Genomic DNA, 18,379 nt, shown 5'->3' on the forward strand with positions numbered 1-18,379 from the left:
TTCCAGTATGGCTGGGATAGATTTTGAGTGGCCAAGTGGCAGGAGATGATGGTAACCAGTGAAGTAACTAGTGAAGATGGTAAAGGCCCTTCTACTGTGTGCTCAAGAGTATAGAGAGGTAAATGGGGAGCCAATGACAGTCTTGAACAGAGAGTGACCCAAGAGGTAAGAGGCAGAGGTGGAGATTGCTGCCATCCTTGAAGGAGAATACTGGCCAAAAACAGAGGCAGTGATGCCGGATGTCACTTGAACAGGAAGCAGGGGATGCTTCCGGCCAGTCTTGGTCCTGGACTCTCCACTTCGTTTTAAATTCTAAGGGGCCCGTGGGCTGTTTGCTCCTCATTCCACCTTGGTTCTGAAACGTGTGTGCCCCTAGGGCCATGTAAAAATAGGTCCAAAGGCCCAGGGAAGAGGCAACCCAGCTGCCTAAGGCTCTCAGACACTCCCCAGGCATGTGGCTGGCTTTCTGGCAGCTGCTGGGAGGGCTCAGGGTCACTAGGGCTGGAAACCCGATTTCTGTTACAGATGCCCCAGCTCCCACCCGCCCCCCAACCTCCGGCCCAGGAAGCTCTGTGGATAAGTCAGTCAGAGGTACCTGGCACCCAGGCTCTTCCAGGGCTTCTCAAGAGGCTGCCGTTCGCTAGGAGCCACCTGCCCCTTTTTCAGCTCTTGAGTTCCCATCCCCAGGTCAACTGAGGCCTTTCCCAGAAATATTCACTCTCCTCCCTTCTCGCTAAACCCCAGACAAACCCAGCTGGTTCTACTGTGTCCACAAATGAGAAATAAGGAGGGCAGGGAAGGGCGAGGTAGAGACTATTTTTATTAGACCCCTTTCCTGTTGCAAAAGCGAACATCACAGGCTCTCAAAATAGGCCAACTTGGGTTCCAGCTCCAACTCTGCCTCCGAGGTCAGTAGTCTGAGATAAAAAATAACCTTTTAAAGCCCAGTCTCTGCGTGCAAAATATAAATAATCGCACCCAGTCCTGGGGCTGCTCCTTCCCACATTTCCCAGGGGAGGAATTTCAAGTGGTGAGAGGCCAAGGGGATTATCCAGGACCACACTGTCTAACCAACCCCTCCCTCAATGGTGGGCTGGCCATTCCTGAAACATCTGTTTCTTTAAGAATACTGCGGTACCTTGAAAAATCATCATCATATTAGGAGCTAACGTGGACCGTCTGCTGCCCCTGTGCCCAGCAGTGTGCGGACACTGCATACAGGTTGCCTCGTGTATGCTGTAAAGCAACCCTGGGAGGAGGTACTACTACTAACCGCATTAAAGAAACTGGTCCCCTGAGAGTCCAGGGAGCATGCCTTGGGTCACAAGTAGCTGGCCTCCAGAGCCCATGCTCTTAGCCCTGGTGCCCGGCACCCTGCAGAGGTCAGAGGTGACGATGGCCTAGTCGATGGGCTCTTTCCCTAGAGGAGACTTGGGAGGACCTGCGGAAAGAGAGCTGAAACCTGATGCCTGGGGAGGGGCTCCTAGGCTTCATCACACTGTGTATTCTCTGGGGCTGCCTTCTGAAGGGGGGCTTCAGAGGCACATGTGACAGTGGGGAGGGGGAGGGAAGCGGCAGGTAAAAGGGAGAGACTAAGACAGACCTGTCCTGGCTGCCTAACCACATTTAGGGCAGTAATTCAGTTACAGCTTTCACATGTGGGCCTCCACGGATGATTTTACTTGGAACAGAAGTTTGAAAACCAATGTCCTGTCCTTCTGTGTCTACATGCAAATTCCTATTGTTTTGGGAACTTAGGCGCGGGCTTTTTTCCACAGCCACCCCTGAAAGGACAGGCTGTGGAGCAGAGCTGAGCCCCAAGCAGAGGGGCCCCGAACATGGGGTCTGTGGAGCCCCTGGGGGCACATGGGCCCGCCTTGGGGAGCCATGATCTGCTCGGGCTGTGTGCAAAATTCCAGGGGATGTGTGATGGGGCGAGGGAGAGGGCCAGTGTGTCCCCAAATACATAAGTGACTACTAAAACAAATCATCGTGACTGTAGGAACCGCCCTTCCCTGAGTACTGACCACACACTAGGAGGGCGGGGATGATAAGGTCACCCAACCGCACAGGGCTGTTGGGAGGATGAACTACGGGGACATCTGTGAAGCCCTTAGCGTGGCACCTGGCACACGGCAAGTACTCTGCAAGCGTCATGGTTTATTATTATCACCACCCGTTATTATCGCTTTTACGACCTCATTAGTCCTCACAAAAACTTTATGAGGTACGTATTATTATCAACCCCACTTTATAGAACAGGAAATAGAGGTTTCAAAAGATTAAATAATGAGCTGAAGGCTGCAGAAGAGCAGAGAAGGATCTCAAACTCGGCCTGCCTTGGTTGCCCACTCCAGGCAGGCCCTCAGTCTGGAAGGGCTGTGGGAAGAAGGCAGGAGCCCCCCGAGGCCTGGAGGAGGCAGGCAGCCAGCGCACAGCACTGGGAGACCCCAGATGACCCCAGGCTGGAGCCAGAGGGGAAAACAGGCCAGGCTTTCTGCTGAAAGGGCGAGTAGCTGGGCTAACTTTGTAGCTCTCCTCATCAGCAACACAAAGCCAAGCCGCTTAAAATAATGATTAAAAAAAAAAACAAAACCACCCCCTGCAGCATCCTTTCCTGGGCTCCAAAGTGAGAGCCATGTCTGGGAGTACAGTGGGATCAAGGCACGAGGCAGTGGTGGCCCCAGTGCCCGCTGGCTGAGCTCCAAGCAAAGTTTCTCCTTCCAAACACATACACAGCTTGGCTGAACATACCATTTGAAAGCCAAAAAGATGCCCCTGGGTTGCCATGGCAATGCTAAACAGACAAAACATCTTAACCAGCTCTGACGCAGACACAAACTTATTTAAGGGCCAAATGGACAGACGAGGGGTGGGGTGGGGAAGTGTTGTTCCAACAGTTCCATCTCCAAGGATTTGGCCCCCAAAACATCTAGGTCAGACTGAAACAGGGCAAAGGACTCCTTCAACACAAGCTGAGCTGGGCTTGCTCAGGAAAGGGGAGCCACGGCCAGGCCTCCACGCATTTTGGTCCAGATACAGTCCTGTTTCACGAGGGCCACGAGAGGGTGACAGTAGATGCCGTTGGTCCTGGCTCTGCCTCTCCCTGGGGGCAGGCCTCTGCTCCCAGGCACCCGGCTCTCTTTAAGGAAGCAGGGAGGAAGAGACTGGCCCAGAGCAGGCTCAGGAGGGTCAAGTGTACTCAGGGGTGTGCACTGGCTCAGATATCTTAAAGCACCGTGTGGATGCTGCGTTAGTGTTGGTATCCATAATGTTAACCACCACTTCCCACACCCCGTGGTTGACCTTCCACCCATAGGAGTGGATCACCATGGATATTCTCCTGCAGAAAACTTCACTCTGGGCCTAATGAGGTCGGACCCTGAGATGCTGCCACCTGGGGAGTGAGGATGAGGCAGAAGGCTCATCCCAGGTCTGAACAGAATGCCATGCCCACGGGGTCTGTCCTACTCTGGGCTCTTCCAGGTTCCATCCCTCATTTCAGACACAACAGGCCCAAGGCCAGAAGAGTCTCACCAGACATAGCTTTTGACACTTGGTAAGATCAATGAGAAAACGTCACAAAACCTTCCTCTGTATTTACCTGAGGATGTCATGGACCTTGCAATCTCCAGAAATGAGAATCCTTGTCCATCCATCATTCCCAGTGGCAAACCCTCTTGCCTTTCAAGACTCATGCCTTAGAAGTTTTTCTTAAATCTCCCCTGCCCAGGGTGGAATGGGCCCCCTGGGCCATGCACAGATGTCTGTGGGAGCCACTGCACTATTCTATTGTTCTCTGGTCTCCTACCCAATCATCCCTGAGCTCCCTGAGGGCAGGGAGCCCAGCTTGTTCACCTGGGTATCCACCTGGCCTAGCCCAGTGGCCAGCATTGGTTAGCAGTCTGTGAATGTTTGCTGATTGACAGGCCAAAAGGAAGCAGTGCCATGCCCATAAGGCTTATGCATCAAGGCCCCTGGAATTCTCTAGTTCACATGCCACAGGTGTCTGCTTTTACTTCCACATCCTCTGGGAAGAGAGCAGGACTTGGAAGCAGAGCCTGGAGTGCAGGAGTTAGAGAATGGAGCTCTGGACAGCCTGGTGGGTCTGGAGGAGGGGGATATATGAGGAGGGTGGGGGGAAGAAGGACCCAACTTGCAAAACCAAAGCACTCATGCCAACCCACCAATCAGCTAATGAAATAATTTGCCCCTTGAAACAGAAATAGTACCCATTCCTCCTACTCTGAAGCAAAACTGTTTCTCTTTGGTTCCATCGTTAAAGGGTCCTGAAGATGCTGTATTTTTAGGGTGTGAGCACATTAACTCTATGCTGAGGATTTTCAATGGAGTCAGAGTTACCCTCCTAGCAGGTACTCTCCCTAATTCTCTTCTCCTTGTATGTCTTCTTTTTGCCAACATGATGCCCTGCATACAACCTTCCCTTCCACTCTCGTCCAAACAGGCAATACTTAGCAAACAACAAATCTTTATCAATGGCTGCCCTAAGCCTCACTGGAAGTTTAACCTTCTAGGAATCTAGAAATGGCAGCTCACCTGCTATTCCACATTCCCAAATTATGCTTCCCACGAACAGAGATGCTTTAGCTCTGCACATGCTCACACATGCATACACAAAAGTGTCCTCTTAGCCAGAACAACACCTGTGCCCATCTGTAAGCACTTCCTGGGTGCCCCAGGTGAGCTCTGCCTTACGGATTTGACATTGTTTTGTGAGGTAGGTGACAGGACCATGGCCCTGTTGTCCTTATCACCATCTTTCTCATTTCCTACAGAACAGAATGACTGTGGAGGTTCTAACATTCTCCTCGACTCACATCCTGTACGCAGAGCTTTTCTCTGCTACTTTTACCATCAGACTTTGTCTGCCTCCCCACCCCTGGGCTGGAAATAATTACCACGGACAAATATAGGATTTTTATATTCCCGTGTTCTGAAATAACACAGCCCATGAAAAAAATTAACAATACTTCCACAGCTGAAAGGGTTATGGAAAACCCACAAAATTGCACTGATGCTCTGTAGCATTTATATACAACATTCACATAAACCACATTGGCACAGAAGATTCTAAGGTGATGGTATTATTTTATAAGCTTGAAAGTGGACTTTAATGACAAATACCTCCTCCAACAGAAAGTACCAAAAATACAAATGCACCAAACAGAATAAAAGGCTCACTGCCTTAAACCCTCAGTTCCACATACATGTTTTAATGGGCTGCGCCAAACACATCCATATCCATCCCAAGGGGAAAATACTACGTCTCTTTCATGTGAAGATGTGACTGCATATGTAAAATGCTTGCACTAAAATTAAATCTTCCATCTTCCAGATTTTCTCAATTATTAATACACCAGACAGCTGCAGGGGCTTTAGCAAAAATAGCAGCCAAGTTTTTCCAAACGTCAAAGCAGCCATGAGATGTCTGCGTGGGGACTTTCCTACCAGAGGACTGGCTGCTCTCTGGAACAAACAAAAAGAACCAAAATCTCCAGTGAGAGAAACTTGTTTCTGAAATGTAACATGAAAAATGACACACACCACCCCACCGTCATGCCACACACACTCACTCCTCTTTAGAAGAAGAAACTGTGTGCTTGAAAAAAAAAAAAAAAAAGTTGACTGAGGGGAAAAAAGTTGACTAAAAAGGCTATCTCTTCAATTCATTAGGATAACAAACAGTTCAGAAAATTCAACAGTAAATCCAAAGAATGCCAATCACTTCAGTGTGTTCTGGTATGAGATATCCAATCGTGTCTACTCAAAGGGAGTGGGGTGACAGTAGAAAAACGAATTATGCCTTTTTTCTTTTTTTTTAGATTTCTGGAAGCAAATTAACAACAACAACAACAAAAAGTTATCTTTCAGTTGCCATCTTCTAAACAGGTAGTAGCGTCATCTTGACAGACTCTGATAATATACACACTCTTTGTGGAAATATTCACATTTGAAAAGCATTTCAAGGGGAAAACTAAGCACTCAGAGTATCACAATTCAACGGTTCCTGAACTCAATAGTGATCATGAATTTTTAATTCAGATTATGTGCAGGACATCTAACAAGAATAGATTTTTTTTTTTTTAAGATTTTTTTTTAAGCTGTAGTATCAGAGCTTAAGCACATCATACCAGAGAGAATGTCACTTGTCCAGGTTACACTGAGAATGGTCTGGATGAGATTGCACATTTCACATTTCCTGTCACAGTTCTGATTTCACATCATTCTAACCCTTAAAGCCAATCAGATCACATGCCCCAATTTCTGGGCAGTATGATACCATCGCTTTGTCTGTGCCTCAGCACCATACACAGACAGAAACTGCTGTCGGTCTTCGAGGAAGGAGAAAGAGTCATATCAGCCCAAGACGTAAACCAGGTTATGTGTGCACCGGTTCTGCATAACTTGTTTCTAAGAAAAAGGACCATATTTCATTTTCGCTGTCTCAATGATCCACATAAAAATCACAGCCATTTTTCAGTAAATGCCAACAAATGTCAGAGAAGCAGACCACGGCTATTTGGAAATGGCTGTTAGTTTATTAAAATACAATCCCCTAGGGTAAGGCCTGTGGTGTGAATGTTTTCAAGATGGTCAATATCATTTAGAGGCAGGGCTTACTAACATAACACAAACACCCACTGCCCATGGACGACTTACCATTTGCGATCTGTTCTTCGGACAGCCATTGATGTCTTCAATCTTTTCATTTGCTGAAAAAAGAAACACAAGTCAGAAAAATAATCATCACTTTGAGCAGTGATGTTCAGGACCCTTGAGGCCAAGCAAATCCTAAGGCCCATACTGGGGTTTGTCCAACCAAACACAGGCATGTGAAACACTGAGACGCATCTCGCAAGCTTCAGGACTTACTCATCAAGCCGCCGTCCTCCAGGGACAGCTGGGGCAAGGTCGCTGTCATTCAAGGCAGAGACAACTGCATTGACGACAGTCTTGGAGGTTTGGGGCATCGTGGAAATGTTTGGAGACTGGTAAACAGACTGAGCTGTGACTGTGCTTTAGGCTCTTAAAGGCAACTGCAACTTCCCCACAGAAGATGGGGGGCTTCAGAGTGGATCAGTCCAGGCACAACTCAGCTCCTGGGGACAAAAGCCACAGATGATAGCAACCCACCCCCTCTTTAGCCGGAAATAGTAAGATGGCTTTTGTTTGCCCTAATCCTATTCTCAAAGTGATGACAAGTGGAAAAACAAGATTTTAAAAATGGGACATCCATGCTAAGTCCAAATGAGATCTGAAACACACACTACTGAAGTCATAGTAACACCTAGCTATTTAGAGAAGTGGTAGAAAGAGGTTGCACTCAATTAGCTGGAAATTGAATAGCAGAAACAGGCAAGAAAGGCCCAGTTGCCCATGGTGAATGTGCATCATCCTAAGTATGGAAAAATCCTTGCAAGACACATCCTGGGACATCTGAGTTTGCAACTGCAGTGCGACAAGAAAGGCAAGAAACTGTGTGCGTAGTGGCTTATGTGACCCAGTTTAAAGCCCAGCTCCACAGCTTCTTAGCTGTGTGATCTCAGCTGTGTAACATAACCTCTCTGGGCCACAGTTTCCTCATCTATAACAGAGTTAATACTACCTACTTCATAAGAGGAATTGTGAGAAGATTATATGACGCCAGTAAAATGCTTAGTGTGATGCCCAGCACACAGTGAGTGTTCTACGTATAGTAGCTTTCATTAACCCCCAAATTTATGTTGTCATCAGCTGCGTCAAAAATATAAAATGAAAATTTCCTTTTTGATGTCTCCATTGGAGTTAAGCCCAGAAACTCACCTAGGACTTCATAGTAAAGAACTAAGGATTCACCTCCTCTGTGATGCCTTTATAAGATTCCTCCCCAGTCCCTGTACCCCAAGCTCCCACCCCCAGAAGGATAAGGCCCACTCAGGTTTCTCTGCTCTCTAGCTCCCTAGACCCACCTCTATTTCACTTTTAATCATCTAGTGTATAACTTCTTTTCTTGGCTATGCAGCTATGCAGACATGTAGATTTTCTCTTTCACACTTGGACTCTGAGGGCTTGCAAAACTGAGTTTTAAAAATGTATTTCACATCAGATTTTAATGAGTATGATGCCTAAAACTTCCAGGAAAAGACACTGTAAAGTGTCTGAAAAGACTAACGGAATCAGAGTCCCACAATGAGGAGGTTTTAGAACGCCTGAACTTACACAGAGTTCACTGTTACCTCAGTTGGGTTTATTTTTTCTCTAGTTAATTTCTACCTTGAGAGAGAAGTGAAAAATAAGAAAACAAGCTAGTGGCAGGGAATTGTTTAAAAATCTAATTACCAGAGACTGCCTGGTTGGTATACATTCAGCTTAATCTACACCTTCTTTAGAATTTGCCCAAAGTAATATATATAAAGGCTCATGACCCACCCAGGAAGACTTTGGTCTTCAGAGACCCAACTGAGTTTTCTCAACTCTTAACAACAGTGGGATGGGTATTTTAGGAAGCTTCTTCTACCTGTTTCCCCCCATCCCCAAAGAGGGGCCAAAAAGTCTTTAAAAAGCACATAAAAGATGCCCAATGAGAGGGATGACTCATGGATATTTGTTCTTCAGTTCACCAGAAAGTACAAGTGAGCACATGAAGGCCACACGAATACAGATTTCCACCTGCTTTGTTTCCCCCTCTAACCCCGAGCTCAGCACAATGCCTGAAACACAGTAGCCACTCCATATGTATTTGCTGAGTGTTCTGAACTAAGGAGTATTTGGGTATGCAGAACAGTTCAACAAATCAAAGTTTTACCGTCTATTTGGAGGCAGCTGTTCTTTCACTTGGATACATAAATGTACACACTGAAGATGAAAAAAAAGAAAGACCTTGACAAATGGCTGTCTATCACACATGGGAAATTCTAGCAGGCTTGCACTCTGACCCTGGACTTTGATACACAACACTGGAGGAATAAATGTATAGCTTTTGAGAATCAAGGCCACTCAAGGTATCTTCCAATTGGATATTCACAATGGCCAAAGTCATAAGACGCTGGATTCTGATCAAAGCTCAGTTCCGCATTAGTTCATTAGTGCTCATTAAAGTCAAAGATGGATAACTGTGATCCTCAGAGGTCATTTGAAAGATTCTTTATACACCTTCTGGATAAACGAAACCAAAGGGTTTGGTCTAATTATTCCTCTAACTCCTTTTCATGGTTTGTCACTTAAACCACAGTCAGGTGCTCCCTGAACTCAACTTTCACGGCTCCTACCAGCCTAATGCTGCCCTGTGACAACATTCAAAATAAACCAACTGGGTGGAGACTATTTGTGACCTAAGGAATACAAGGGAAGAGGAAGGAGGGTATAGCTCAAGTGGCAGGGTGCATGCTTAGCATGCATGAGGTCCTGGGTTCAATCCCCACTACCTCCTTTAAAAATAAATAAACCTAATTACGCCCCCCCCAAAAGAATACAAGAGAAGAGATCGATCAAAGGACCAAGCCCAAACTCAAAATAAATGCTTAATAAAAACACAAACCAAGTCTGGACCTCCTCGTTTCCAGTTTCATGTAATTTAAATACTTCTCCTTTACTCAAATTCTCAAAAATGTCTATAGTTGTCATAAATACTTGGAGCAACAATAGCAGCTCTGATTCTGCTGGTAAGAAGAACTGAATTTATTAATTGGGGAGGGGGAGGGTCTTTGGCTAAAGCCCCAAAGCAGATAACCAAAAAAGCAAAGGCATTTGTCCCTCAAAGTCCTCCACTCTGATTAAAACTGGCATTCCCTAAGTGCCAACGGTAATTTATTTATTCCAGCATGTTCAAGACATTCTTAGCTCACTAATGTGGTAACCTGTCCACACACAGGGTGGCAAATTAGTAACTGGAAAGCATCAGTGCACTTTAAGAAAAATGGCATCAAGCTCATTACTTTTCAAAAGACCTCCTGGGAAATGTTCGGAGCATTTCAACAGCCCAGGCATCCATTCACACGTGGCATCTATGTGTGTGCACAGGACAGCTGCCAACGGACAGAAAGAGAAACTGGCCGCCCTCAATGAAAGGCAGATGACTTACCCAAGGTCACGTCATGGTAGTAGTAGGTCATTAACAGAAAGGAGGGAGAGTCCTGAGTGTTGTCTGAGTTTCCTGCTTGTGCTCAGAGCAGCCCAAATAGTGGTGGAAAGTCAGCTGCTAACAGCTCTCTTCGCCTCTAATGGGAAATCTCTTGCTCTCGGCCTTGGCTTCTTCCTCCTCTCCAGTCCTCTTCTGTTTGTCCAGTTTCCCTCCTTCTCTCTCTCCTCTTTCCTCCCTTTCTCCCACCCCATCTCTCCCTCGCTCCCTCCGACCCCTTCTGGCATCCTCCCTGAGTGACAGCAATGCAAGCAGGAGGAGGGTGGCCTGTCTCTCCCTCCTGATTCATGCTGTTTCTCCTGGCCTCATAAACCTTTCTAATAACTCACGGACATGGCACCGTGATGGGCTGGCAGGCAGCTGCCCACTTCGGGCAGCTCATGACTCGAGAAGATAATCACACTAATAAGAGGCTGAACACAGGCACCCACCCTCAGTCACTAAAGCAAGGGCACCAAGAGGCAGCAGCAAAAGGTCCGCTTTCTGCTTAACGGGCGGAAGGCAAGGGTGGCAAAGCGTGGGCCCCAAATAACCCCACTGTCTGGGAAGGCCAGCCCCTAGGATGGATGAATGGATAGATGGCTAGATCCTAGGATCCACCTGGGATTGACGAAGACTTAGGTAGGAGTAGCATGTGTGAAAAGCATTTAATGTTTTCCTTCAAGTTACAGATCTGAGCTTTTAAAGGATTCCAGCTCTCCACCATTAGAACTAGCTGAGGAGGTAGAAAGATCCCCAACCAGAAAACATGTGCTTCAACCTTTGCTCTTAGGTGAAAACCCAGAGTTCACTGCCCTGTACCTTTCCTTGATTCCCACCCTCCCAACCCTGTCCCCACCCCCGCCACCTCCCCAGTCATGGGTCAGGCCTTATGGCACCCCTGGTCCTCAAGCATTCGTCCCTCCTGGGCCTAGGAAGAGGATGTCCCTTAAAAGCACAACCTCCCTGCCTGCACGTTTTGATGGTCTTTCATTGAGATGTGTTCTTTTTAAGTATTTCAAAATAACTTCAAACCTACAGAAAAGTTACAAGAATAGTACAGAGAATTCCTAGATACCACCATCCATTCTCATTTTCTCCCTCCCTCTCTTTCCCTCCTTCTCCCCTATAGGTACATTTTTTTCCTGAAACAGCAGCGTGTAAGCTACATAGGTCATGTCCTTTATCCCTTATTCTCAGTATTTCCAAAGAATAAGGATATTATCTCATGGTGCAATTTTAAAATTCAGAAAATTTAACACTGCTGTAATTCCAATATTCCAATTTTGCCAATTGATTCAAAAACGCCCTTCATAGCATTTGACTCCCCTGTGCAGGATCCAGTCGAGGATCATGCAGTGCATTTACTTGTCAGGTCTCTTTAGTCTTTCTTCTCGAAAAATTTCTCACCCTTTTTCAGACTTCCACAGTACTGACATTTTTTGAACAACTCAGGTCAGTTTCTTTTTTTAATATAGTATTCCACAATTTGGGTCTGCCTGAGATTCCTCATGATTGGTCTCAGGTTTTCCAACCCTGAGTGGAATACAATGTTAAGCGATGTTGCGTTCTTTTCAGGGTACCGCATCAGGAAGCACATGACGACCAGCTGCCCCTCAGCAGTAATGTAATTTTAATAACCTAGTCATGGTGCCTGGATTCTCCCAAGAGGCTATTTCCCCTTGGAACTAATAAGCAATCAGTGGAGAGACACTTTGAGACCATGCAAACAGCCCGCTCTTCATCAAACTTTCTCCTCTAGATTTCAACATTCATTGATGATTCTTGCCTTAACGAATCTGTACCATCACAGCTGCAAAAACCTCGACGTTTTTACCCCAGCATGTTTAGCTGCCTTCTCATCTCCCCATTTTCTGGGCCTCTGTTCTCCAAAGAGAGCAGACGGTGTGAGCCTGGCTGTCAGGGGTAGCGACCCACACGCTGACCTCTGGCCTTACTTAGGAGGGAGTCCCTGGCCAGAGTGAGTCTATCCTGGAGGGCTGAGGAAAGCAACTTGGTGGCCTGAGGTGCAGCCTGGGTCGATGACACTAACTTGAGCCTCTGAAATCGCAGTCCAGTAGCTCCAGCCCAGAGAGGTCACTGTCTAGGGAGGTTCACCTCATCTGAACAGATTCAGGGACGCAATGATAAAAACTGCTCTAGCTTACATTTCTGTAGCACTATACTTAGTAAATTCATGATATATATGTTACAATTCACTTCTTCTGGGCCCATGACAGACAGAACTCATCTATCATGACACACTGACACTGATACCAAGGCTTCATCATCTTTGTACACATACCTTTCTGGGCAGTGGTTACCAAGTGCTACTCAGGAACACTTTCCAGTTTCCAAGCACATTTCCTATTTGATACCTACCTTGCATTTCCTAAGACTGCCACAAGATCAGACAATGCAGCCACAGCTGTGCCCATTTTAAAGACAGGGAAACAGAGGTAGCAGAGGCCATGTGCAGAGAACTATGTGGCAAAGAGCAGAGAGGGCCTTCTCGGAATTGAGGGTGGCCTCCAGCCCTCACTCCTATAACTGCAAGGGAATGAATTCTGCCAACAATCTGACTGAGCTTGGTCCCCAGTCAAGCTCCAGATGAGAACTACCCCCTGATCAACACCTTGATTGCAGCTTTGCAGAGGCATGCAGCTAACCTGTGCCTGCACTCCTGGTGCATAGCAAGTGTGAGACAGTTTTAACATATGTTGTTTTACACCATTAAGTTTGTGACAATTTGTTATACAGCAACAGCAAACTAATACAAGGAAGGAAGGAAAAAGAAGAGAAAGAGAAGGAGAACCAGTGGAAGCTGATCCTAAGAAGTCAGTCTTAAGACAGCAGGGAAACAACTTTCTCTTTGAGTGACACTCCAGAAGATTCACCTCAGGCCAATTTGCTTATACTTTTAGGTACAATCTCCACATGTGACCAGAGCTATGACTATACAAGGCCACTTCTCACACTTGAAGGATAAGTAACTTTTCCAATAACAACACAAGCCTGAGGGGCTGGGGTTTCTGTCCCTTTTTTCCGCCTTCTGTCTTGGCATGAGTCAGCTGCCAAGGCTGCCAGCGACAACAATCAGCCTAATGCCATCTAATTGACCTCCCGCCTCCAAAGTCCGCTCTGAGCTCTCAGGCTGGACCACTAGGATGCTTCCCTTAAGACCCAAGGCAAAGCAGTGCCCAGCCTCTGCCCGCATGCCTGCCCAGGATGACCCCTCTCCTCCCAGCACATGGCAAGGGCATTAAAAATCCCACCGCCTGGGTTCCCTTCCCCTAGTATTAAAACCAGAAGCAGCCCTCTGCGGAGTTTGAGCCTTTGATTTCTTGGACCCAGTTAGAGTTCATAGGAATAAACCAGCCCTATGTTGCCTTTTTTTTTTTTTTTTTAACATTTCCAAAGTAATCCACAAAAAAGCACCATCATGGGGGGAATGAGAGTAAGAAGGGGGACCAAAAGTCCCTTCCCAAACCACCAGCATTTCCCTCCAGCTATGGCCAGTCTTTCTTCTCAGAGGATCAAGATAAGATTGCTGTGTGGGTGATCCTATCAGGAAAAGTGAGCTGGTACCCACATTCCCCCAGCACAAAACTGAGTTAAATAAATTGTCAACCCATGCGACAGAAGCGCTGCCTTTTTCTTAAGAGATGTCAGTGCTCCATTCCCTCTTGCTGGACATGATCCCTCCAGGACCGGTCTCTGCTGTAACTCATCCACCCCCAATGTAAAACCTGCTCTTACCCACAACCTGGATAATCTGGGCCAGGAGGACGCCGTCCGTCACATCTTGCTGGAGATCCTTGATGAGACGTTTGTGGCCTGATTTGGCTAGATAATGATTGGCCCAGTCCGTGTAGATCTGCAAAAAAAGCAAACAGGCAACTTCAGGAACCCAGTCGGACCCCTTCTCAGAGTCTGAGGCAGCTGCTGGGCCGGCGCAGCCAGCACCGTCCGGCAGGAGAGCTGTCTGGGGCCAGCCGCGCCATTAACATGCAGTGCATTGTGCCGATGGGGCATTCAGCTGGCCGAGCCGGCTTTCCCCTATTGAGAGGTCTGCCGTCAAGGCTCAGGAAAAAGCTAAAGAAAGCTTCAAAACATGCAGACGCCTGAATGGGACAGGGGACACGGAACTAAACAGTCTGCTCCAGGCGGCTCTGAGAGGCAGCAGCTCTAAATGCAGGAGAGGTCCCCCACCCCACCCCACCGCTCTACCCCGCCCTTTCCCATCTTTTTCTCTTTATTGAGAAAAACGTATGGGGAGGTTACCACCCAATAGGCATCTTTTAATGGGCCATTTCAGGGAAAGGAGGGCTATTGAGTTAGCGGTGTTCTCAGGAGCCTGGGTCCCTTGTAAAGAAGCCAAGTACCAAAACACAGAGCCCTTCAATTACTCTTGAGTGAGTGGAGTTATTGATGGCCTCACAATCATCTCAAATTTAATCGGTTTAATTTAAAAGCCTGGCATCATTTTCACTGTTGGGATTCTGTGAATAAAGCCCCAGCAAATTCCAACATATTTAAACACAGCATCAGTGTGCACAGCACCCGAAAGGCAGAGGCTGGGTCATCATAGGCTCAGGAAAGCAGACCCCCTTGGGGGCTGAGAGACTTGCTCCTCTTGGTCACAGAATCTTCGGCACAAAAGAGTATTTTCTCCCAACAGACCAACAAACACAAGAAAACTCTCACCTAAGAACTTTCCCCCTATGTAACATAGCCAAAAACAAAATTTTAAATCCTCCTCCTCAGTTCTGAGTGCTATTTCGTACATGGATTTGTGAGTTTGCAAGGGGACGTGCAGGCATCTTTATCAGCATCTTTTCCCCCCCAGAATGATACAAACAAATAATTGCTCAAAAAGCTGGGCCATGTTAGCAGCCACAGTTCACGTACTGATGATAGCTTACCAAAATGATGAAGGTGATGGTCAGATCTCTACCAGCAGGTCACCTCTGAGATCTCACGTGACACCAGGGTGGTCCGTGGAGGGCCTGCCCTTGCCCCAGCTCCCACCCTCCATCCTGTTCTTCCCAGTACCATGCTCAGCAGAATTTCACACAAAGGGCTGCTGCCCGTCAAGGATCCCGAAATGGGGACTGAGGGCCAGGGCCTGGGCTTGCAAAGCAGGGCCCTTCTAGGGAGGCAGCACCCCTGACTAGTCTGCCTGGGACCAAAAAGGCCTCATATCCCAAGAGGGGACAAGGCAGACATGCACTTTCTACTTCATCAAGTGCTGAGACCAGACAACCCTTGTCCATCCCCATCCCTGCCACTGCAGAGACCCACACCGTGGTACGGTTCTGTTTCACACCTCAGACCACGGTATCTAATCCTTAATTCTATGTTACTTTCCTTTCCCATGACTCCAAAGTAGTCAGAGATCAAAAATCCAGTACAGCAAGATCATTATCAATTTCATAAGCACTGAGAAAGCCAAGGAAGTGGAGCGCAGTTTTGGTCATTACAATGGCCAATTGAAACGTCAGTGATCATTAGGTGAAACTGTCAAGAGGAAGAGGGGCAGGAAAGACATTCCAAGGAAAAGATAAAGACTTAGGTTCAAGTCCTAAATCTTGAGTCTCCCCAGGGTAGGGATTCGAGTCTTTTGTTCAATGATGTATCCCAAGTACCTAGAATAACACAAAGCCCATTAGAAATTCTCAATATATACCTGCGGAGAAATGGGTGTATGACCTCAGGTGAGCTATTTAACTCTCTGTGCCTAGATTTTTTTATCTGTAAAATGGGATCGAAACCATCCATTTGTCAGTCATTATGAGGACTGAGTGATACAACATATTTGAAAAAAGGTACCTGATGTAGAGTAGGAGCTTAATAACAACTAACACACACAGAGCCTAATACATGCCAGGCACTGGTACCAACTCTTTACACATATTAACTCACTTCATCCTCATTCTGTAAGGTAGATATTATTATTCCATCTATTTTTCAGAGGAGAAAACTGAAGTGCAGAGAGGTAAAGTAACTTATCCAAAGTCACAGGTAAGTGGCAGAGCCAGGATGTGAACCCAGGCTGACTGACTCTAGAATCTCTTAGTCACTCTACAACACTGCCCCTCTGAACATGAATAAAAATTATTAACACCGCTCACCCCCTCCATGACACCCTCCTACTAACTAAGCTCATTCCTCTATTCAGTTATGTTCTCGTTGAAAGAATTCTTAAAAAATAAAAACCCAAACTCAGTTCTATCCCTTGCTGTCTGAATGTCCTTAGTCAAGTCACTCAACTTCTCTGGGCTTGTTTATTCCAGTGGAAAAGAGTAACAATTTGCAGAAACATGGATGGACCTGGAGACTGTTATTCTAAGGGAAATAAGCCAGAAAGAGAAAGAAAAATACCATACATCACTTACACGTGGAATCTGAAAAAAAAAAAAAAAAAGACACAAATGAACTTATTTACAAAACAGAAACAGACTCACAGACATAGAAAACAAATATATGGTTACCAGGGGGGGAATGGAGGTGGGAAGGGATAAATTGGGAGTTCAAGATTTGCAGATACTAACTACTATATATAAAATAGATAAACAAGTTTCTACTGTATAGTACAGGGACTATATTCAACATTTTGTAATAACCTATAATGAAAGTAAAAAAGAATATGAAAAGGAATATATGATGTTTATGTATGACAAACATTATGCTGTACACCAGAAATTGACATGTTGTAAATTGACTATACTTCAATTTAATTAATTAATTAAATGAAAAGAATAAAATAAAATGGCACAGTAAGGACTCCTTCAGAAGCTGGTTGTGAAGGTTCAGTGCAGCACCACCTGGAAGCCCCGGGCCTGACCCTCAGAGGGGCTCAGGACACAGAGGCAGCAGGGTGGTCAAGAGGAGGGCTTTGGAGTCGACAGACTGCTTTAAATCTCAGCTGACACGCTGCCTACTACCTCTGGGCCCTTGGGCCGGGGTGTCCTCACTTACAAGAGGGGGATAATAATATCTACACCATCAGGCTATTATGACAATGAAACAAGTTCATGTACCTAAAGGACACAGAATCTGATGTGTGCTTAGTGTTCAGTAAATAAAGGAGAATTAGAAACGTGACTCCCAGCACTGTAAAATGGGCCATAACAAAACCAGCCATAGCCTCTACTCTGAACCTCCAGGACACACATGACTCAGGGACTCCCCCTCCTTCTCCCTTACATGGAGCAATTTCAAGAGTCTGGAGCATCCCCATCTGGAATTACAAACTGTGGTGGACTGCTAAAGAAGCAGTCCAGAAACTGGCCAGGCTGGTACATAGAGTGAGGCATCCTTCCCTAAATAAACAGGAGATACACCCCCCATGCTGTCTCGAGCTCTGGAGGGATCCCACTGGCTGAGGGCCTGAGGGACTGTGAGAACATTCCAAGGTTGAAAACCATCTGCCCCACGACCACCAGCTAAGGTGAGAACAGGCCATGGACAAGGATGCTGCTGGGTGGAAAGTGATACTGGTACCCCTGCTGACTCCCCTCCTAGGTGATAAAGGGTATATAAAGTAGATGTACTCTCTCTAAAGCCAGCTCCCATGTCTGTACAACCCAGCAGAAAACTAAGGTCAAGCAAGCTTCTTTCGACAGATACGTCCACACACAGCATGGAGTCCTGGTGAGGCCACATGGCTATCTGGTATACCAGGGGGACCATTTGAAGTTCTAGAGTGGTCAGAAATGGCTCTGCCAAAGAAGTGAAACTCTCTACCCCAAGCTGTCTAAAATAGGAGATCTTCTCTCAACTGTAATCTACCTATCCACAGTGGCCAACTGATTCTTCCCAGAGCACAGCTCTAATCCAATCGCCTGTTCAAAAACCCCACTGAATTCAAGGCAGACTTTTCACACTGCGATTCAACGCCATCTTCTCATCCATCCACTCCTCTCTAGCCTGCGCCCGACCTTACAGGAGAGGCAGTGCGTGCGAAAGTTAGGGGCACGGGCTTGGGAACTGACCAAGTCAACCTGGCCTTTGGCAAATGAATTTCTATTCACCTCTCTATATCTCAGTTTTATCCTCCATAAAATGGGGATTATACCAAATATATGATAAGGCAGGGACTGGCCAGCTGTGACCCAGGCCAAACCCAGCTGACCACCTGTTTCTGTAAACAAAGTTCTATGGGGACCCAGCCATACCTGTGTGCTGTCCGTGGCCGCTTTCATACCACAACAGCACAGGTAAGTAGTTGTAACAGTCTTTTGGTCCACAAAGCTTTAA

At 46.5% G+C, this 18,379-nt stretch overlaps 1 protein-coding gene across 1 annotated transcript in view; it reads right to left on the bottom strand.

Moving 5' to 3' along the window:
- The window catches only part of NAV2 (neuron navigator 2), a 365,374-nt gene that overhangs the window by 238,402 nt on the left and 108,593 nt on the right, over positions 1-18,379 (bottom strand). The window contains 2 exon segments of the mRNA XM_032488868.1: positions 6,682-6,734; positions 13,877-13,994. Coding sequence (XP_032344759.1) covers positions 6,682-6,734; positions 13,877-13,994 — 171 coding nt within the window.

The sequence above is a fragment of the Camelus ferus genome, chromosome 10 (assembly GCF_009834535.1).
Source record: "Camelus ferus isolate YT-003-E chromosome 10, BCGSAC_Cfer_1.0, whole genome shotgun sequence".
NCBI lineage: Eukaryota > Metazoa > Chordata > Mammalia > Artiodactyla > Camelidae > Camelus > Camelus ferus.